Source organism: Diabrotica virgifera, chromosome 4, assembly GCF_917563875.1.
Source record: "Diabrotica virgifera virgifera chromosome 4, PGI_DIABVI_V3a".
NCBI lineage: Eukaryota > Metazoa > Arthropoda > Insecta > Coleoptera > Chrysomelidae > Diabrotica > Diabrotica virgifera.
The window spans coordinates 99,630,735-99,655,003 of record NC_065446.1 but is presented as its reverse complement, the minus strand read 5'-3'; the positions used below and the strand labels follow the sequence as shown (position 1 = coordinate 99,655,003).

Here is a 24,269-nt window from a genome sequence, read left to right as displayed (position 1 = left end):
TATTTTGATACCAGAATGTATTTCCAATTTTTAAGTCGTTATTTACACAAAATTGTATCATCTTCTTCCCATTTCTGTTCTCAGCTTTTTCTCCATACCGCCCAAGGCTTCCAAGTCCCTTGTTGATGTCATTTCCAACTCTAGCATTCCAGTCTCCCATAATAATTATGTTCTCAGTATCTTCTCTCACTTCGTCTAAAGCTGTTTGGAGTTCGCTATAGAATTGAGACATTTTCTGTTCTTCTGTGCCCTCGACTGGTGCATATATTTGTATTATGCTAACTAACTCGTCTAGTTTTATACTTACGGTTATTATTCTAGAGTTTATTGCTTGGTATTTTACAACTCTCCCACTCAGATCATCCGTGATTATAAAACCGACTCCCTCTTTTGCTCTTTCCATTTCTTGTACACCTGAGTAGAAGAGCTTGTAACCATCGCCACATCTCATATTTCCTCTTCCCTTCTTCTTCGTTTCACTCAGGCCTAGGATGTCAATGCCGTATGTTTTCATTTCCTCTGTCAATTCGAATTCTTTACCATAAAGACTTGTGATATTCCAAGTACCTATTATTGTTGTTTCCTTTCCATTATTTTCGTTGTCCTTTTCCATTTGCGTTGTCTTTTTTACTAGTATCTTTGCAGTTTTTGGTGCCTGTGTTTTCAGTTTTTTGAGTTATATGCTCCCCCTTCTGCTGTTCTTATTGATTTTGGTATTTGCTGTATTTCGTTTCCTGGGGATCTTTCACTCGCTTTTCTCCCCTTTGTTTTTTGTTCCTCTGCTCCATTTTCAGGTTGAATTTCTCCATTGTTATCATTTTTGTAGCCCAACTGCTCCGGGGTATATATTTCTCCATCTATTTTGAGCCCGTTATAGTTTAGGAACGCTCTGTAACCTTTATCTCTAGCCAATTTCAGTTGGTGGATTAGAAATTTCCTTTTCTGTTGGTATTCTTTTGAGTAGTCTTCCGTAATGAATATTTTGCTGCCCTTGAGTCTGCGTGTTTGGCTTAGTATCTCTATTTTTTTCGACACATGTTTAAGTTCTATTTTTATAGGCCTGCTTTTATTATTTTGGTTTCCTACTCTATAGATATCTTGTATCTCCTCGTTTTCGTCTATTGAAATGTTCATTGTATTAGTTATTTCTTTGAATTTATTTTTTAGGATTGCTCTATTTTCATTTGTTGTTTCGTCTACACCATGTATCACAATATTTTTCTTTCTTACTTCTTTTTCTAGAGCCTCGATTCTTCTTTCTTGCAATTTCATCTCCTCTTTGATTTCCAGGTTTTCCTTTTTGATCAGTTCATTTTCTAATTTTAGCTTATTGAGTTCGATTGATATAGCATCTATTTTATTTTCTACCCTAATCTCTCTCTCTTCCATTTTATTAAGTTTTTCTATTATTTCTTCCATTATTTTTTCCATGACGATGTATTTGTTTTTACCTTTCCCTACACGACCACTCACCGATAAAGGTTTATCCCAAGTCAACCCTGCGGAGGAACCGCCTTTCCTTGAGTGGTTAAATGTAGTTTGTTTAGATTTTAAATCAAATATTTTATTTTTAAATTGATTTTTAAGTTGATTTTAGGCTTACTTTATTTATTATGGTTTAAAGAATATTTATACTATTATAATCCAATACTTTAACCATCCAATCGTCCAGAGGATCCAAAATCTATTTTTAATAATAAAAATATGGAATATTCTTACCTTGAATTGTTACGCCTATGTTTATGTTATTGTTATTTTTGAGTACCTTATTAAATTCTGTCACCACGCGTCTTACTTGTTTGTAGGTTAATAAACTAAATTTACACTTCCACAATAAAATATTATGAATTTTCACTATGTAAATATTTTAAACCATTTAACTATTAATTAAGTTTTATTAATTGTTGTTTATAAGTTTTAAAATTCACTTTTTACCACCAAAAACTTGATTTTTAGACGATCGATCTAATTATACGTATCTTCTAATATATAGCCAGTGACGGAGCCCCAAAAAATTTCGATGACCAAGCCAACCAACCCCAGAGAAAAATTCTAGGTGCGCTACTGGCCCTTGGATGTGTCCCGTTGTTTTCAGGTTTATGATTTGGTCACCCTAAGTCTAGCTATGTGTCCTGCCCATCTCCGTTTTAGTCTGACTATCCCTTCTATGACGTCAGTCGCCTTAGTTCTTCTCCTGATTTCTTCGTTTTTTATTTTGTCTCGCAGACATATTTCTTGTATGGATCGCCCCATTCTTCTCTGTGTGACTCTTAGTTTGTACTCTTAAACAAACTGAGTGTAAGAAAAAGGTACAAAATCTAGCAAAAGTAGCGTTTGTAGCGTAATAGTTAGCGTTTGGCCACACGGGCGATTTTTTACGGCCGCCGTAAGAGCCGTAAAAATCAGCGCGAAAATGGGTCCCACGGTGAGAATAGTAGATGGCCAGACTGAGCTGTAAAATATCGCGCAGCAACAGTCTGGCCATCTACTATTCTCACCGTGGGACCCATTTTCGCGCTGATTTTTACAACTCTTACGGCGGCCGTAAAAAATCGCCCGTGTGGCCAAACGCTTAGTGTTAGAAAGTTAGCTGAGAAATTAATGAGCAGATTTCTCATCAATTTCGCAGAATATTCAGAAGTTTTCTCATTACTGTTAAATTTTTCTTAGTTTCTTGACAATAATTGCAACAAATCCGAATTTCAAAGTCATCTGGATCATTTTTTCGATCAGTGTGTAACCTACAATCAACGAATACCTATTAGGTTATAATCAACTTTTGGAGCCAATGAGAGTGTACAACAATTGATTTCGCTGATTCTAGCCAGTTCAGAGATTCTTAGAATTAGATTGGACCTTTACCGTAAGATGCAGTACCATTATCTCCCTACAAACTCAAGATAGACAAGGCAAAAACGGCGGGTTCGTTAGAAAAAATATTCCCATGAGATTTTTTTGCATAATCACATTCGTGTGACATCCCAGAATAAGGTTCAAGAAGTCACCCATGTGAAAAGTGGTCCAAATTTTTTTTAATCAAATTGCAAAAAATCAATATTTTTGGCCCTTACAAATTTTTGTTAGGTTTTCTGGACCAAAAAAACGAAAAATGGCGATTTTCAAGGCTTAATAAATTGGTTAAAAGTTATTATTATGAAAGTCATAGAATGACTAAATCAAAGTTTAAGGCCCCCCTACAAGATCCTGAAGAAATTTTTGTCATTATTTGATTACTAAGTTGTTATTTTTAAGTAATAATAATGAGCGCCTGCACGTATTAGGCGGCCGTCTATGGTGAGTGCGAGAGAGATGCCATTCCGGCAGTCCAATGGGGAATCTTACTCGCACTCACATTTCAGCCGCGTCAATACGATCTTACGGCTTATTGTTAATAATTCAAAATAACAGCTTAGTAATAAATTAATGACACAAATTTCTTCAGGATCACGTAGGGGGCTTTAAACTTTGTTTTAGTCACTTTCTGACTTTCATAATAATTTTTAACCGAGTTATTAAGTCGTAAAAATGGCCATTTTCGGGATTTTTAAATTTTAAATTGCTTATAAGTAACTCAAAAACCATCAACTTTATAGAAAAATTACAAGAGACCTTTTTTGTCCAGAATGGTCTAGAAAACCTAAAAAAAAAATTGTCCGGACCAAAAATAATAATTTTTGCAATTTGATTAAAAAAAAATGTTAAAAAAAATTTGGACCACTTTTCGCGTGGGCGACTTCTTGAAACTTATCCTGGGGTATATTACAAATGGGATTATGCAAAAAAATCTCATGGGAATATTTTTTCTAACGAACCCGCCGTTTTTGCCTTGTCTAAGAGTACCTATCTGAAAAAAAAAAAGACGATAAAAAAAACAAAATGTTCACAGCATGCGAAATAAAAAGGAAACAAAAATAGTCCTGTCGCCAGGGGGGGTACAACGGCCTCGTTAATTCAGATGGACTTACTCAAGTTTTTTTTATGTATTTTGACCCGTAGAACACGAATTTTTTGGGTAACAGTTGATCCGGATGTCGATAAGATTGTTATAGACCAAGAACTTGAGGAATCAAATAACAGCGATTTTTGGCAAAACAAAACAATATTTTGTATTTTTTGGGCCATTTTAAGTAAAAAATATTTCTACAAGTTTTTTCGTAGGATGCACAGTTTTCGAGATAAACGCGGTTGAACTTTAAAAAAATCGAAAAATTGCAATTTTTGAACCCGAATAACTTTTGATTAAAAAATAAAATAGCAAGTCTGCTTACCGCATTTGAAAGTTTAAGTCAAATTATATCGGTTTTGATTATTTGCATTGGTAAAAATTTATTTTTTTATTGTTTAACAAAGCTATAAACACGTAGGGTTTCCCGTGCTTTTACATGCGTTTTAACGCATGTAACGTAGAAATAGTCTTGATTGCACTAGTACCTATTCTACCTACTCGTTCGATTTTAAATGAGAAATCATAGAAACATCACTCACGCACTAGTTGTTTGTAGCTTTGTTTAGCAATAACACAATAAATTTTTAGCAATGCAAATAATCAAAACCGACATAATTTGACTTGAACTTTCAAAGGCGCTAAGCAGAATTGCTATTTTATTTTTTAATCAAAAGTTATTCGGGTTTAAAAATTGCAGTTTTTCGATTTTTTGAAAGTTCAACCGCGTTTATCTCGAAAACTGTGCATCCTACTAAAAAACTTGTAGAAATATTTTTTGCTTAAAATGACCCAAAAAATACAAAATATTGTTTTGTTTTGCCAAAAATCGCTGTTATTTGATTCCTCAAGTTCTTGGTCTATAACAATCTTATCGACATCCGGATCAACTGTTACCCAAAAAATTCGTGTTCTACGGGTCAAAATACATAAAAAAAATTTGGGTAAGTCCATCTGAATTAACGAGGCCGTTGTACCCCCCCTGGCGACAGGACTAAAATAGACGGTTTCGTTTTGATTCAAATCGAGTCTCTTACCATCCCCTGATAGGTATTTCTAGGTTTACCCATTATCAAATAAGCTTTGCAAGAAGACTGATTCGAACCAAAACGAAACAGTCTATTTTTATTTTGTTTTACACTATACTCCGTATTCGAGTACACAATGATAGCGGTTCAGACGGGTAAACTGAGATGTGTTGGTGAAATCTTTTCCTAAGCATCGCCCGATGGTATTGTTATACCTGGATAAATACATACAGAAATGAATTTAATTTACAATAATACATTTAAAAAAAGCAAATTTTGCCTAAAGCTTTACAAAAATGTGAAAATACAGCCCAAATTGAGCCTTGGCCTCCCTTATTTTTTGCCTCCACCCTTGCTTATATGTGGCTGCTCTTCTCCATACACGAACTCCTAAAAGGGCTTGTGCGTCGATGTTTGCTGTGTCTTCTCAGCGCTTTCTTGGCTTTCCAACCGGTCTCTTTCCCTGCATTCTAGCATTCAGTGCTCTTTTTGGTAGCTTATCCTCTCCCATTCTTATCACATGTCCAGCCCATTGCAATCTTTGTATTCTAATGAAGTCTAACAGGTGTGTTTCCTTATAAAGTTGATAAAGCTCGTTGTTGTATCGACTTCTGAAGATTCCGTTTTCCCTCACAGGTCCTAGTATTATTCTCCTCAGTACTTTCCTTTCGACTGTGTCGAGTTTGTTTTTGGATGTTTCTTTCAGGACCCATGCTTCACTGCCATAGCATGCTATTGGTCGAATTAAGGTTTTATAGATTCTCATCTTTGTATTTCGGTGGACATTTTTAGACCGAAATATATGGGAGAGGGCAAAATAAGCTCTGTTTGTCTACGCTATTCTCTTTCGTATTTCTCCATCTTCTGATCCGTCGGCATATAGTTCTACTCCCAGCTACGTAAACTTTTCAACCGTTTCAATGTCATCTTCATGTATAATGTTTTGTGGGACTATATTTCTTCTCGTTTGTATCATTATTTTTGTTTTTCTGTGTTAATTTCCAGACCTAGCCTTTTTGTTTGCGTTTTTAACTCTGCGTATGTTTGCTGTGCTCCTGTTGATGTTCTACCCATAATGTTAATATCATCAGGGCATAAGCGGCCAGTTGAACCGTTTGGTTGGTCAGTAGGTTTCCTCGTCCAGTCTGCATTTGCCTAACCGCATACTCCAGTGCCAGGTTAAACAAAGTTGGGGCCAGCCCATCTCCCTGCTTTAGTCCCTGCAAAATTTTGAAAAAGTCTGTCCGGTGGTTTTGTATTCGTACACATGCCTGAGTTTCATCCATTGTGGCTTTAATGAGTCTAATTAGCTTGTGTGGTATTGCCAATTCAGCCAATATATTGTAGAGTTTGTTCCTTTTGGCTGAGTCGTATGCCTGTTTGAAGTCTACAAACACGTTGTATGTCGTGTTCCCATGATTTTCTTAAGATCTGTTTGACCGTAAATATTTGATCCAGTGTCGATTTTCACCGTCGGAAGCCCGTCTGATACTCTCCAATAATATTTTCTGCTAGTGGTTGAACCGCTGGTTTATAATATACTTGAGGACTTTATATGCTGTAAATAGTAGAGAAATTCCACGGTAGCTTTTGCACTGGAGTTTGTCTCCTTCTTTATAGATCGGGCATACTATACTTTTCTTCCAGTCGTCGGGTATTTTCTCTTCTTGCCATATGGCTTTGATGAGCGCCTGAATGTGACTTGCTAGGTGGTCGCCACCTACCTTATACAATTCTTCTGGTATTTCGTCAACTCCGGGGCTTTATTGTTTTTCTGAGCCTTAATAGCTTCTAGAACTTCCTCTATGGTTGGAGCTTCTACTCCATTCTCTACTTCATTCTCTTCTATTTAGTTAGTACCAATTTCATCTTTCATGTCTACTTGTGTCCCAAGTAGGGTCTGAAAGTAATTCTTCCAGGTTTCTGTGACTCTCTGTTGGTCATTGACTACTTGCCCACTTTCATCTTTACATAGACTTGTTAAAGGTTTATACCCACTTTTTATCTTTTTTAGGTATTCGTAAGCCCCTCTAATTTCGTTGTTTTTGAAATTTTCTTCCATTTTTTCTATTTTTCCATTTTCATAGGCTCTCTTTTTATTTCTACATATTATCTTGACTGCTTTCCGTCTTGCTACTTCAAATGATGTTCGTCTTTCCCGTGTTCTTCTTGTTATATACATTTTGTGTGCTTCATTTCTTTCCTCTATTACTTGTCTGCACTCGTCATCAAACCATGCTCCTCTTCTCTCCTTTTTCTTGTTTCCCGGGGTGGACGCTGCTGCTGTCAGTACTGCTGTTTTGATATTATTCCATTTGCCCTCTATGGAGTGCAGTTCTATAGTCTAGCCGCTGAAAAGATGGACTGATCACGTGAACGGCACGCACTCTTAAACGTTCCTTCCCGATGTCACCACTTTTCCCACGTTTACACCGCTAAACAAAACCGAATTTTAAGCTTTGCCTAACGAAATTCACCATCGGAAGTGCGAAACACAAATAGTGACGGTGTAAACAGGTCTTAAAAGGTCTGGCTTCGAACGACCGGTCGGTGCTTGCACGCATTCCATCTTTTAAGCGACTCCAGTGTAGCGTCCTTAACTCATTTGCGACTTCTTCTTCGAACTTCTCTTTACATTCCTGAATCTTCAGTTTTTCCAGGTCCAGTTTGTTTGTTCTTTGTTGAATTTCGTTTCTTTCTTTGTTAACTCGGCATCTAAATTTGGTTTGTAGTAAAATATGGTCTGATCCACAGCATGCTCCTCGTCGTGTTCTCACATCTGAGATACTACTGGCTGCCCTTTTGTCTATCAGCACGTGGTCGATTTGATTGGTCGTGGTTCTATGTGGTGAAATCCATTTCATTTTGTGTATGTCTTTATGTGGGAAGCATGTGGAACTTATAGCAATGTTTTTTACTGGTGGCAAAATATATCAAAAATTCCTTATTCTCGCTTGTTTCATTGTGCAGTGAGTGTTTTCCTGTTGTGCCATAGAACTGCGGCTCCTTGCCTACTTTAGCATTCATATTACCTATTATAATCTTAATGTTATTTTTGAGCGGAAAATAATATCTACTTATGGCAAAATATATTTCTGTCACTCCCAGATGTAAGGTGAAGTGCAGACTTCAGTAACTTCAGTTGAATGTGTTGTTGGCTTCATGTAGTTGAAAAACTAAATTGCTTGCTCATGCAGCTGAGTGTAGTGTTAACTGTAATTGTAGTAGTTTTGTAGATCTTAGTTTGATGTTGGTTTTATGATAGTAGCCATGTTAATGCCTCCGTCCCATGTGTGGCTGGGGAACTAAAAAGGGTTTTAGGCAACCTTATATTGTATGTTTTGTGAACAATTGCCCCATGATCTACATTTCTCCAATAGAAACAAGCTCTCTGGTTGTTTTAATACCACCTGACACTGTCAATATGTCTTTGTTCTAGATTCCTCTAGATCAGACAATACAATGACAGTAAATTCATCGTCATTGACAGATACTCTTGGAGATAATGCCATGATACAATGTCCAGATGACAAAACGACAGGAATCGGAACACGACATTTGGACGACTCTTCTTACCTACCGTCTTCTACTGTCTGGCAATACTCTCGTGAGTCCACTTTCTGTCATTTTCTTCTTTTTTTCGTTATCGTTTATTTAGTTTCTTAGTTAGTTTCTTTTGTTAAATTATTATTTGGCATTATACTTTGACTTGTACATCAGAGAAAGATATTTTTCTAGAAAATATTGGCTAGAACAAACACGAACCTGTTTTTTATCCCAATAAATACCAACACTTGAACATAATCATCGTAATCATTTCCTTTATGCTTTGATGTTTGCATGTTGAAATAAATTTTACTATATATCCGCTAGAATTTACATTATTTAGTATAGAACCTGCTAAGATCATATCTGGGTGAAGCCCAACAAATGCTACGAGAATTAGAAAACGTATGTTCAACAATAAGTGTAAAAATGAACCTCAGTAAGACCAAATGTATGACAAATTTAGTTCCCAGCGAACACCTAACCATCCAAAATCAAGTGGTCGAATTGACAGAAAAGTACATGTATCTCGGTCATTAAATCAGAATAAACAAGGATAATCAGACCTGTGAGTTTCAACGACGAACAACACTTGTTTGAGCGGCGTATGGTTCACTAAGAGACATCTTTAAGAGCAACATCCCGATAGCTATGAAACGGAAGACATTTGACCAATGCTTTCTTCCTATTATGGCATACGGAGCAGAAACTCTCACGCTCTTAAAAACAACAGCACTAAAAATGCGAGTAGCACAAAGGCGCATGGAAAGATCGGTTTTCGGCGTATAGCCAAGATGAAATGGAATTGGCAGGTTACGTAGCGAGACTAAAAGACTGAAGATGGACCAGAAAACTAATTGACTGGCGCCCAAAAGAAGACAAACGCAGCAGAGGACGACCACTAACACGCTGGATAGACGATATTAAACGAATGTCCAAGAAATGGGAACAAGACGCACAGAACCGTGAAGAGTGACGAAAAATGGGAGAGACCTTTGTTCAGCAGTGGACGGAAGAGGTTGCATAATGATGATGACGATGATGAAGATCATATCTTACCTTTTATAGACATCTCATGACACTGTTAACACCTAATTATGTTATATGTACACTTTTACAAACAATAAGTTTTTATACTTCTTTTTAACTACCTTTTTTAATTTTAGCGCCAATGTCTCAAGTTCCAGTAGAACCATTGGTTCCTGTTCCCGTACCGGTCCCTCCAGTAGGATTGCAGGTGGTACGTGATCCAAATACTGGAGGCTTGCTCCTTCTTTCCACTAATGGTTTAGGTAATTAAGGTTTTATTTCTACAACACAAGTAAAAATTTGCAACACACTATCTAAAAAGTTAATCGTTAACAAGGGTTTGTGCCAGGGCTGCTGTATTTCACCAACGTTGTTCAAGATATATGTTGCAAAAGTACTAAACCAGTGGAAACGCAAATGTCACGGTACAGGTATAGACCTCGAAGAGGTTTGTTTATATATCTTACAATTTCCTGATGACCAAGTCATCATAGCTAATGATAAATAAGATCTAGAGTATATGGCAAAAAAACTAAAGGAGGAATATGAACTTGGAAATTAATGTGGAGGAAATTAAATACCTACCCATAGAAGCTGAGTTATCCAATATGGAACTAGAGAATAATGAAGAAATCACATCCTGTAGTGAATATACGTACCTGAGAGTAATCTTCGATAGAACGGGAAAAGACGATTACTAAACGAACAGGAAATAAAGAAAAGCGTAACACAAGCTAGAAGAACAATTGGCTGCCTAAATGGAATACTTTGCTGCTCCGAAATAGGAATAAAGCGAAAATAAAATATATATGAATCACTAATAGGGAACTTGCACTTTTTTTATTACATAATAATGTTCAGTTTTGTTTAAAAATGAGATTTCCAAAATTTCACGCTTCAAAAACTCATAATAACTAAGAAGTACAAATTTAAAATCTTCAGCGAGGTAAAATAGTTCAACCGACCCGTTACGTCACATAGTTTAACTTTATGGTTATATTTAAAAAGACTAAGTTTTCACTCTAATGGCATATAAAACAACATAATGCTATTCTACATCCCACCAGAATGAAAACAATATTAGGTATATTTAGGCATATTCTTCTTCTTTAGTTTATTGGCCTCCACCTACTTGGGTATTTGGCCAGCTCATCGTCGCGGAATAAGGGAAAAATTTATCATACAGAACAAGTAAAAACTTCGTTTGTATAATGGTATAAAAAGTTTATTGAAAAACTATTAAAAAGTCATCCAAAAGGATTGGCAAAACGTTTTCAATCTAGATCAGATCATCTTCAGTGCCTAGAACGAAGTATTTCCACGTTAGAATGAATACAACAGGTATTATGACTAGTTAAAGAAAAAATGTGGAATATACTTACGTTTTGCTTAGTACATGAAACTAGCAACCTTGTAGAATAGGTGACATCGAGAAATATGATTTACATTTTTAAAAGATGATGTTAGTGGGGACTAAAAGAAGTCGATTGAAGCGATAAAATTTAAGAGTGCTCAAAGGGCAACATGATTCACTGCTCGATGGTAACGTGTGGTACTTGCCAGTTAGATAGACACAGACTAACAAGAATATAGGAGATGACAATCTATTTATCAGACTGAAGTGACATGACAAGACAGGTAGTCAATTTTTGGTTATGAATTTAAATTCAAATTATCAGTTAAGCTGAATGGATGTTAATAACTGTATTAAAGTGGAATTTAAATTATAATAAAATTAGATTCTATTGTAAAAGTCTAAAAGGCAACTCTCTGTTACAGAAAGAACTGTTGTTATTGTTATGTTAATAAAAATGTTATTCATAGTCAAATCAATGATATCATTGATGACAGTTAAAAAAAAAGAAGAAGAAAGTTTAATTTAGTTTTGAAATAAAAAGAGAACTGAGAAAACTTGTATGTAAACAACTAATGGAAGGAAAATACAAGAAACCTAGTAATATTGTAAAAAATTGAAAAAAGAGTAATGTTGGTTGCCTATGATTATGGTTGTAATGGGTAACAGAGAAAGAGAAAATTGATAAATTTAGATGATTATTATTTGAATTAGTTAACTAATAATTTTAAATCTACAGATGGTACTGGAGTGAACAGACTGAAATGGGTGAAAGAAAATTTTTTTTATTACTGTAGAAGTTTTTTAAAAAAAGAGGTTTAGCAAAAAGCAGGTTAAATACAAAATAAAAACAAGTAGTAGTGATTGCCTGATATGGTAATGTTGAAAAAATATAATTTGATTAAATTACTGAAAGGATAATAGATATGTATTTACTGAAATGAAAACGTAATTGTTAAATTCAGGTAGTAATGGGAAAGTCCAGATAGATAATAATGAGCGATAGATAGATAAATAACGAGCTCGTTCACATCGAAGTTATAAAATTCCAACTAAGAGAGGAAAATTTTAAACTTTTATATAATTTATTTTTAAAATATGCAAAATAAATCGTGTTTAGCTTAAATATGCAATGTTGTGTTTGTTGTCTGAAAATATGCAATATATGCATCTATATGCACTTTGCATATACTCCGCTCTCTAGTTATAACATAACAGGCAAACTATTTATTGTGTGAATGAATATTAAGGTGATAGCTAACTAATCAATGTTAAGGGTTGAAGGTTATTGTTTGAATTGCACACGTTACCATCGAGCAGTAAATCATGTTGCCCTTTGAGCACTCTTAAATTTTATCGCTTAACATCGACTTACGAGTGGCCACTAACATCATCTTTTAAAAATGTAAATCATATTTCTCGATGTCACCTATTCTACAAGGTTGCTAGTTTCATGTACTAAGCAGAACGTAAGTATATTCCACATTTTTTCTTAAACTAGTCATAATTTTAACCTTTTGTATTCATTCTAACGTGGAAATACTTCGTTCTAGGCACTGAAGATGATCTGATCTAGATTGAAAACGTTTTGAAAATCCTTTTGGATGATTTTTTAATAGTTTTTCAATAAGCTTTTTATACCATTATAGAAACGAAGTTTTTACTTGTTCTGTATGATTTTTAATTATGGTATACAGCCAGCTACTGGGACTTTCCCATTGATTTTGGAAAAATTTATATTCTAATGACATTTATCGTATGTCATTGTAATAATATATACCAGTTTGTTGAGATTGGAGTTTGATACAGTTTTTGAAGGAAATGAAGAAGGTTTACTATGAAAAGTAAAAGAAAACACTATAAGTGTTGTTTAGTGCCATTTTGTAAAAGTACAAGTTTTCTATGATTTTAAGATAGTTCAAACGATCAAACGTATTTTCTACTGACGTTTATAATGTCTTATTTAAAATTTTATACAATTTTGTTTACTTTGTTGGTGCAGAATGTAAACATATAATCATATGACGTCACGACGCGTTTTGGGCTAGATGCAATAATTTGAATTTAGAATCGTCTTTAGGGGCTAAACGAAACACAAAAACAACTTTTTTATTTTTGATACATGTTTTAAATTATGTTCTGTTGTGATTTATAACTTTTTTTTCGAATTTAAAATTTTATGCAAGTTCCCTGTTAAAAGCAGCCTCCTTTACGGAGCAGAAACTTGGCGAATAACCGAGAACAACAGGAAAAAATTAGAAGCTGTAGAAATGGATGTGTTTAGAAGATCGGTAGGTATATCCCGTAGGGAAAGAGTTCGAAATGAGGAACAAGAAGCTTCGACGAATTGGAATAGATGGTTACTTAACAACAGACATTGAGAGGAAACAGTTGATTTGGTATGGTCATGTTTAAAGAATGAAATACACAAGAATGCCCAAAAAGATTATGGAGTGGGTACCACCAAACCGCAAAAAACGAGGAAGACCTAAAAAGACATGAAAAAAAGGGGTAACCAAAGCAATGAGTACAGTGCCGGCAAAAAAAATCTTTACATTGCCAAATAAATCACCAAATTTGAAGACAATTTGCATGCGTTCTGTCTGCGCTTGGTTGGTTGGGGTGGAGAGGGGGGAGAGCGTACTTGCGACGGCAATTGTCTGTAGTTATTTAGGGTATTCTGCGTGTTTGCACTGTAAACAGTTGGCTTTGTGCGGGTAGTCAGGGTTAAACTTCGTCTTATTTACCGCGTAAAGTTTGAGATCGTCAAATTCTAAATTCAACTGACAAATATGGGTCGAAAGAAACTCACAAAAGATGAGAAGGTTCGTGTTTTAACATTACTGGAGAAAGGAGACTTTGTAATTACCGTAGTACGTGATATTGGTGCTTTAAGAGAAGCTATTTATCAACTGAAACGTTGCAGCCGAACATTTCAGTTGATAAATAGCCTTTCTTGAAGCACCGATATCACGTGCTACGGTAATTACAAAGTCTCCCTTCTCCAGTAATGTTAAAGCACGAACCTTCTCCTCTTTTGTGAGTTTCTTTGGACCCATATTTGTCAGCTCAATTAGAATTTGACGATCTCAAACTTTACGCGGTAAATGAGACGAAGTTTCTGACTACCCGCACAAAGCCAACTGTTTACAGTGTAAACGCGCAGAATACCCTAAATAAGCTAAGCGGTCCGTAAACTACAGACAATTGCCGTCGCAAGTACGCTGTCCCCCTTCCCCTACCCTTCCCACCAAGCGCAGACAGAACGCATGCAAATTGTCTTCAAATTTGGTGATTTATTTGGCAATGTAAAGATTTTTTTTGCCGGCACTGTACAAGGGATCTTATAGATGGCCAATGGGATGATAGAAGGAAGTGGAAGTTAGGCATCGGACAACGTCGAAAGACGTTCTAAAACCTATATATTAAACATATGTTTTATTTACTGTTAAATTTTTTTTTTTAACAATTCTGGTAATATTTTTTAGATTCCCTTCAGCAGGCAGTTGTTTGGTCCGGCTATCCTCAACATCAACCAATGTTGCTGCCATCCCTGCCACCAGTCCCATCTCCGTCTTTCCAAATAGTACCCTCCGCCCCTTCCCACTGTTTTTCCGGAACAACTTTTCACCAACAGACACAAGCGCATAGTACTCGCTTGGTAGCGTTGACGACAGACAACAAACGGAAGATTCCTCTACAGATTCCTACGACCACGTTGATTAAAATTGAAACAGATCAAGCGAAAACGTTGCAGCCTGTTAGTTCTACTGCTACGAGTACGGCAACTGTCATCACGGATGTTACACCTTTGATCACGACACATGTTATCTACCAGCACCCTACCAATTTTATTATGTCACAGAATACTGCAACAGAGCCAGGTTGGTATAGATAAAGTACAGGTCGACAGAATATCTAAAACCGCCTAGGTCATAGTGACGTTGATTACACTGGTAAACACACAGGTTGCTGCCGGAAATTTTTTTACTGTTTCTAGGTAATTTGGGTCTGCTGAATCCAAAAATGCCACCAGATTTGCTCTATCAGATCGTTTTCAGAAAATACGACAACAGATCACATTTCTAACATATAGGGTAATTTAACGCAGCACTACCTACATAATATATGTAGTGCTGCTACCCATGAAATAAACCAAATACGAATAAAAAGTAAGATATTTATTGTACAATAATGCACTTACAAAAATCATCACACATATCTGCCAAAAAAACTTAACTTTTCATCTAACCTAACCGGCAGCATCGCAACAAAAAGGTGTTATTCGGCGTCACATAAAAACTTCCTTTTATATGATTTTCTTGCAAAGGCTTTAAAAGGACGGCCCCTTTGAAGACTCCAGCAGTAATCCTCCATTATGTGATAGCCCCATCTCCCTGATACCCCTCTTCCATCGTTTTGATATCTTGGTGAAAATATTCTGGGAAACGGTCTAAGTGGCTGTGGAGGTAATGAATTTTAATACTCATATGACAACCGTGTTTGTTAAAATTGTTGAGCATTTATTCCACTATAATGCCCAATTGGTATACTTCCATATTTGTTGCCATTATGTAGAAGGACACACTTTAAACTTCGTTTGGAATTGCCGATAAAAAGACGCCAGTGATCTGGTGTATACTCCGATACACCCATTTTTTCTAACAGTCCTTTAATATTGTTATAAAAAGCCATACCATCTTGCTGAGAAAAAAAGACAAAAGATCTTTTATCTCTATTACGGTAGTACGTAATTTTGGTGTCTGGGTGAAGAACATTCTTTTCTTTTAGTCTGGAGGTAAGCAACTCGGAAGAATCCTTTGGAAGGTTCAAATTTCTGATAAGTTCGCTTAGCTCTTCCTGAGTAAAGCGCTCAGGACGTGTTGAATCCCCTTCAAAATCACTGTCGTCTTCCTCAAATCTATTAGTCTGCAGTTCGTCAAATACCGTTTCGGCATTATCCTCTGGTAACATAGGTAGGCTGCTAAATATTGGAATGGGTATCTGCTCAAGTTGATGTGGAATTGGTCTTATTGCTGAATCCAGGTTAGGATATGTTCGTACGTCGATTGTTACGATTAATGCCCTTTATATTCACAAGACAGAAATAGCAATCGTCAAAATGATTTTTTGGTTTCCTCCATACCATTGGAAAACCACATTTAAACATTTTCGTTGTCCTTTCGTCCACTGTCGTAAGATTTCAATACAAGTTTTGCACAGTACATGTGGAGCTCAGGATTTATCTTGATCTCCTAAATGAACACCAAAATAGGCCCTTTTGTTCATTTGCCCATTTTTCTTAGAATTTGTTAAGTTTGTTTATAATTATATTCCAATTATAGTGGTGGAATATACAGAACTGTAAGAATATTTAAGTATTTGATAGGTATGTTATATCTCAAAAACTAGAGCTGATACAAAGAAAAGGTTTGTATTTTTGGAATCAGCACAGATGCATTAACTAAAATCAGTTGATTTTTTTTCGGCAGCAAGACAAAAATTTTTTTTGTTGGGCTGTGTTATAGTTACTTTCGAGTATTCGTTACAAATCGTTACTTTTGTATAAAGTAATCATTTACAATATTCGTTACTTTGATTACTTTTGTTACTTTTGTATTTGAGTACCAGTAATCATATCGAGAATCGCATTTCTCAGTATTTCGTATAAGTATAAGATCCGATAATATAACAACAACCTTCACCGATCTATTTAATGGATAGAAATTCTGGATAATAGATCTATTATGTTAAAAATTATTAAAAACAAGGAGTACCCGACATAATTTTGTCCAGAATAATTAATAATTAAAAATGATTTTTATTTTATAAATTCTACTAATTTTTTTGGCCCGGGCAGATATTATTTTAGATTTATTGGATTATAACAATAAAATACACATAGACCAAGACATTTAGGAAAAAATAAATTATTTTAATGTAAACAGGAAAAAGTTTTCGATAGAAAAATGTATGGAAATGCTAATAAGAATAGTGTGTATTTATTATTAAAATCTAATGTGTTGCATTTTTATTTTCAAAGGAACTAAGATCTGTGAAATTGTGTGAATTATCTACCTCGACAAATCTTATGTATAGACATCTGTTTCTGGGTGCATGCTTTATTAAGTGATGTACGATATACCTTCCTCTGTTTCAGTTACTTCTCAACGCCCTGTAATCCTGTAAAACTCTTCATAGCCTTCGCCCTTCATAGATAAAATTTTAGTTAACTGTACTGATACCGAACACTCGTGGAATACCGGTCCGATTCCGATATCAACCGATTGTTGTAGATACAATTATCAAAATAGGTACTCGCTCTGATATGATTGGTACGAAGTAACGAAGTAATCAGAGTAATCAAAGTAACGTTTTGCCTCTCTATATTATAGTAATCGTTACTTTCGGTATTCGTAAGTAACGAGTACTTTGTAACGAATAGTTACTTTTTCAACATCACTACTAGGTCAGACCGATCGAAAACTTTGATTACGCGACGTTGTCAGATTTTCGGTTTCCAGATTAACGGTTTTTTATTTGTTACGTGTTTCACAGTAAAATTTCCTTCTGCTCCCTCCTGCGTACATTTTAAAACGTGTATAATTTCACGGAATTGTGCATTTAGTGTCCTATTTTCCACGGCACTTGTAATATTCTTCTTATTTACGTGCCATTTTCGCGACGAAGGTTGGCAATCATCATTGCTATTGTAACTTTTGACACTACAGCCCGAAAGAGTTCAGTTGAGCTGCATCCAAACCATTCTCCGAGGTTTCTCAGCCAGGACGTTTTTGTTCTACCTATAGACTAGTAAGGATCTGTGAAAAAACGTCTATTTTTGGATGTGAGAGGTGGCATTCGGATTTTTGCAGATAAAGTTAGGTGACACCTTCAGTAATAATAACTGACTTATGCTTCTTCTCAAATATGCCCGGAATATTAATAAAAAAATTAAAATATTTAAAAATTTCGAAAAACGTCGATTTTTTTCTGCTTTCTTTGCTTATATGTAACTTTAAAACGATTCGTTTTGGAACAAAGTCGTAGAGAAATAAAATAAAGATAATTGAATTTTGTATGATATACGACTCGTCAAAAATGTCTTAACGTATTACCTTTTCTGCAATATAGCAATAAATACAAAATATGGGGGCAAAATACGTCTGTTGAAGATTCAATATTTTAGATTTTTATTGATGTTATTCAATATTTTTTAACCACTTTGGTGGCACTTAGAACCTTAGTAATTCGCTTAGGAAATTATTTGTAACATACTTAAACCGTGTACCAAATTTCATTAAAATCGACCTAATAGATTTTGCATAATAAATTTGCAATCTAAATGTTTTTAAAAAAGTTCAAATTTTTTAGAATCTTTCTGAACAAAAAGTAGACCATTTAGAAGTTGTCTAATTTTTTGAAGTTATACTTCTTTACGCGCGATATGAGGGTGAATTTTAATAGGATTAAAACCTTTGATCCCGGCGCAGTCGCATTACAACTTTGTTCTGATTGGATGTTCAAATGACATGACAAAAATTATCCAATATGGCAGCTGTGGCACAGCTGTGGGACTGTGGTTTGGTTATGTATGGTTGCTGCGTTTTAAAATTTGTAGGAAGAGAAACAACAAACAAAAAGTTAGTTAATGGTTATACTGCCTTTTTAAATAGTTTTCATATTATATTTTTGGACTTATTAACATAGAAGAGATGATTGTTGCATGCCAATGTGAAAGCCCATCAAACTGTGACTAGTATGAGTGCCGCAAAATTACTGATAAAAAACCTATTAGCTCGAAGGCGTAGAGAACTGTGGATAACAACAATCAACCGAAACGATCTACGATCTCGCTTATTCAAAGCTAAAGAATCTTACACTGGTAAGTGTTTTAACGACGTTCTACACCTTCGGCAAAGAATTAAGGATTTGCATGAAATTTTAGTATGTTATAGTTTACTTAAAAAAACTAAGACTTGATTTTTTAAAAATTGTTTTACCGTGCCGATTAATTACTATTAAGGGTCAAAGTTAAGTTTTAACTTATGGGAATTCTTAAAAAGTTAATAACTTTTGACTCAAATTTATGATTTTTAATTATTTGAGCTTAAATTAAAGGTTTTTTTGTAAGGAATAACATATTAAAAAATGAGGATTGTTTACCGTACCATTTATTTTTAATTTATTTATTATAATTAATTGCGTAATTTATTCCGTAATTTCCGTAATTTATTATAATTTATTTTTATAAAGTATTCAATACTGAAACATATGATTTGAGTATTCTGTTATAAATGCATTGTTACCAACTTTCGCTTGCATATAAGTTTCCCCCTTTCCTCTGAGAGGCATACCCCGCAACGAAGGTGTAGAACGTCGTTAAACATAGTTGATCAAATTTTGTTATATTTGAACATAGCCACTTTGCACGATGCAAGTGATTGCGAAATTTATTAGTCGTTATACGGGCTCTAATTGGGTGTTGAAATGATCTGTCAATAATAAATAATTGTTCAATATGAAGGTAAACAGGTGTATAATATATTAGTTTTATTGTTGTGAGGACAGAAACAAAAAAGTTTATAATTGTAGTGATTTTTAAATAGTTTTTAAAGCAACAGGTACGTAATAATTGTAAATGTATTATAGGTACCTACCTATTTGAACCTACCAAAATACATAGTATGTAATACTTTTATTTACATAATTTGATTACCATCAAAATTTCTATCAATATTCACCTAATATATTGTTTTCTTACTCTATGTTTTGTTGTACTTTTTCAATTCTAAATCATTTCAAAATCAAAATAATTTGATTTACATAATTCAAAAATGTCAAAAGTTTAATCCGTTTAGTTAGTCGATCTTCGCACATAATGACACACTGTCTCCGTGGCGAAGCGTTTAATGCGAGTGAACCCCAATACAACGCCAATGCCAGCCGCGCTGATAAGTTGGTTCGAATCCCAATAGAAACTTTTATTTTTTTATTTTTTTTTATACATTTTATGATTGTAAGTATATTTATTATATAATTTTATTTTCAGAAAATACGTATTTAGTTAAAACATTTTCCGACACTTAATGTTCAGAAATCATTTGTGGCATTTTTAATGTGTTTGTGTGTGTTTTATTCTTTTATTATTTTAATTTTTGGCACTGTTTTAATAAAAATGTTTGAGAAGTAGTAAGTATAAATTAGTTTAATATTTAAATAAAATATAAATAAAAAGTATATTAATTTCGTTTATAATCATATAATCATATAATAGAAGTATAACTTCTTACGTGCGTACAAATTACACACACATTCTTTTTGTCCATATAAAGAGGTGCTCTACCTATCTAATACACTTTACAGAATTAAAATCGGATTATTTAAGGGGCCTCAGCAATGTTTTAAACTTATAAACAATTTTTTGGCTTATAAACAAATAGCTTTGTTTAATAATAAAAAAATTAATTTTTAGCAATGCAAATAATTAAAACCGGTATAATTTGACTTAAACTTTCAAATGCTGCCAGCAGAATTGGTATTTTATTTTTTAATCAAAAGTTATTCGCTTTAAAAAATTGCAATTTTTCGAATTTGGAAAGTTCCACTGCGTTTATCCCGAAAACTATGCATCCTACTAAAAAACTTGTAAGAACATTTTTTGCTTAGAATTACCCAAGAAATACAAAAAAATGTTTTATTTTGCGAAAAATCGATGTTATGTAATTCCTCAAGTTCTTTGTTTATAACAATCTTATCGACATCCGGATCAACTGTTACCCAAAAAAATCGTGTTCTACGGGTCAAAAAATACATAAAAATCTTGGGTAAGTCCATCTAAATAAAGGAGCCCCTAGCACCCCCTCCTGGCCACATGACTAATTTGTTTATAAGCCAAAAAATTGTTTATAACTTTAAAGCATTGCTGAGGTTGCTTAAACAATCCGATTTCAATTCTGTAAAGTGCATAATATAGGTGGATTGCTTCTTTATATGTAAAAAAATTGACAAATCTTTGTATGTTCTAGTTTTTGTTGTGCAAGATTTTAAAAAAATTTAATTTTTTAAAAAAGTTTAGATTGCAAAATTATTATTAAAAATCTAGTAAGTCAATTTTAATGAAATTTGGTGTACGGTTTTAGCACATTACAAAAATTTTCTAAGCGAAGGAAGGTTCCAAGTGTAACCTAAGTGATGGAAAATCATTGAATAAGGACAGGCTTGTTTTGCCCCCTTATTTTATAGTTATTGCTATTTTGCAGCAAGGGTGATAAATTAAGACATTTTTAACCAATGGCATCTGATAGAAAATTTAATCATCTTTGTTTTATCCCATACAGCTTTGTTCCAAAATGAATCAATAAAGCAAAAAAAGTAGAAAAAAAACGAAATTTTTTGAAATTTTCAAATATTTTATTTTTTTTATTAATGTTCCGGGCATATTTGAGAAGGAGCATAAATCAATTATTATTAACGAAGTTATCACCTAACTTTATCCGCAAAAATCTGAATGCCACCTCTCACATCCACCTAAAAACAGATCCTTACTGGTCTGCTATGCTGCGCCTTACTTGAATCTTTCCCTGCATTATCAATTTTAGGATTCATATCTGTCACCACGTGTTATATGACCCAAATATTGTAGGTTTCTTATTTTGATGGAATCCAGTATCTCGCTGCTGTTCTCTATTCTTCTTAGTACATACTTCTTTCTTACCACTTATGTTTTCGAAGATATAGGATGCGGTGTCTACTACATAATATTTGTTTCATATTATTGAATTCACTTCTAGCCTTTTCTATTCTAACTCTGATATCTTTGGTATAATTGTTTGTTTTATTAATGTTTGTCCCTAAATAGTTATAATTCTGAATTCGTCATATCGTCTTAGTGTAGAGTGATGTTTCTAATATTTTTCTTTGATATAACCATGGATTTTGTTTTCTTTATGTGACAGTGACAGACCAAATTTTTCACTCGTTGGAACAATCTTATCTAAAATTCTTTGTAAATCTGTAATATTTTCTGAATTGTATATACCTGTATTGTATTATCAGCATATTTAATTTCACATACGGGTAGGCCATTTATTTTTATGCCTGTTACTTCATCTTCTAATGCTTTTTGAATATTTCCTCTGAGTATGCATAAAACAGTGATGACGACAAGACACATCCCTGTCTAACACCTCTTTTGATTTGGATTTTATTAGTTTTTAATATTTATTCTTATGACAGCTTCTTGGTTATAATACAGATTATTTATTATTATTATATCCCGTGTGTCGATGTTCTTTGTTTTCAGTAGTTTTATTAACGGATTATGTTTCACCGTATCGAATTTATTATTCTAAATAGGAAATAAGCCACAATTTAACTTATTTATTGACGTTTCGACTTCCAACTCAGAAGTCGTTATCAAAATACAAAATATTACCAAATTAAACAAAAATGTTGCTTAGTACTGGTGAACAGGGATCTCGTGAAATGGGCGGGGCTTGTACTGCGCAGACAAAGAAAGCCTTAGATCAGAAAAAGAGGAAATTTACCCGAATATTACCGCTTTGTTCGTACCGCAATGTTGTCAATATGTGAATGACCGCAGTAATATTGGGTATTTTTAGTATGATATCTAAAGAAATGAGTTTTAAATAATTGACACTCTGCATGGCGTGTAGATTTATAATCGGGTAAGAAATTTTTAAAAGATTGTATAGAATAAAAGGAAAGCACTTAATTTTAAAAGATCCTAATTGGAAAACTGTATTACTGATAAGTATTTAACGTTTCAAAATAAATATTTAAATAACGCAATAATTATATGATTTTTACTATCATTTTAATATTTTAAATTCATTTTAATATAACAGTAAAACATTCGACAAAATTATTTTATTTCATTTAAAAGGTATATATAACATCTATTGTAAAATATTACTGAAAATTCTGAAACAATAATAGCAATAATGAGTAACGTTGTTTGTGTTGAGTGAATGTATGTTTCATCCATATACACTACAGGGCGATCTTCTTCTCTGTACTTATTAACAGCTCTTAAGTAGTGTATAAGAAGCTTATAGATGTCATATCTTTCCATTAGAAGTCTTCAGTTTGTTTTTGATTTTCTCCAACGGAAACCAGTGTCTCTTATAATTAATCTTCTAAAATTTCTTAAAAACTACCTTGATCGCCTCAACCATCTCTGAATTTAGACAGAATATTTTTTAGCTGAGGTACTTATGCATCGCTAGTATGCAAATATGAATAATACACCTCAACACCTCTTTGTCAATGTCTTCAAAAGTTTGCTTCTTTTTTCTGTAACAATGTTTTCTTGGAGAGGAAAACGAGGAGCATTGTCCTGCAATTACATATATTCCATTAGTGCCAGCATAAAGAAGCTGCTATGGATACCATATAAAATATGGTATACGTATTTGTTCACTACTTTCTATAAGGCATAACTTGTTCAATTTTAGTTTAACTGAGACTCTACAGATTATTGTACTTTTGGAAACACCTGTTGTGTCTACCACACGCTCTTTTATGCTATGATGAGGTATTGTGACACCTTCTTCAGCTTCCTTTTTCATGAAGGCTTACATATTAGCATTTATTTCTCGACTTTGACTATTAACAGTTCGTCCGGATAATTTAATTTTAAGCTCCATGCTACAATTAAGGCCATGAGAGCCAGAGTGGCCTAACTGATTTTAACATTACTTTATATTACAATCAAAGAAAATGATCAAAACCTAGCAATGTCCGATTGTTTTAGTCGTTATGTTGACCAAGAATCATTACTGGTCAACATACAATTACTAAAACAATCGGACATTGATAGCTTTTGATCATTTTCTTTGATTATGTAAAGTAATGTTAAAATCAACTAGGTCACTCCGGCTCTCATGGTCTCAATTAAATAACACTAATTTAGGTATACATATCTACTTTTTTATATTACAATTATTATTATTTACTTACCTTTACAGTTTTTAATTTTAGAGTTCCAAAAAGAACTTTTGAATGAAATGAATAAAATTAAAATAATTAAAACAGAATATACAAATACAAAACGTAGAATATTAACAATAAAAAAAACGAAAAAAAATAAAATAAAGTTTAAATACCACGAGTAAAAGAAACAATGCAAAACTGTAAAAATTCTGAGGAGATCGTTCTGTAACGTCTACTCACGAATGGCTTTGCTCCACCCCCATTTTCAAATTTGTTTCGGCGCAATGACAACTTTATTTATTATTAAAACAATTTTCACCAGCACTTAATGCTGAATATAAAAATTATAGAAACAAACTTAATAGTCTACTAAAAAAAACCAAGAATGACTTTTATCAAAATAAAATTCATG

At 33.8% G+C, this 24,269-nt stretch overlaps 1 protein-coding gene across 2 annotated transcripts in view; it reads left to right on the top strand.

Moving 5' to 3' along the window:
* LOC114332288 (protein winged eye) overlaps positions 1 to 24,269 on the top strand; it is a 251,400-nt gene that overhangs the window by 102,118 nt on the left and 125,013 nt on the right. For both annotated transcript variants that reach the window (XM_050649543.1, XM_050649542.1), the window contains exons 6-7: positions 9,684 to 9,809; positions 14,389 to 14,784. In XM_050649543.1, coding sequence (XP_050505500.1) covers positions 9,684 to 9,809; positions 14,389 to 14,784 — 522 coding nt within the window. The remainder of the gene's footprint in view (positions 1 to 9,683; positions 9,810 to 14,388; positions 14,785 to 24,269) is intronic.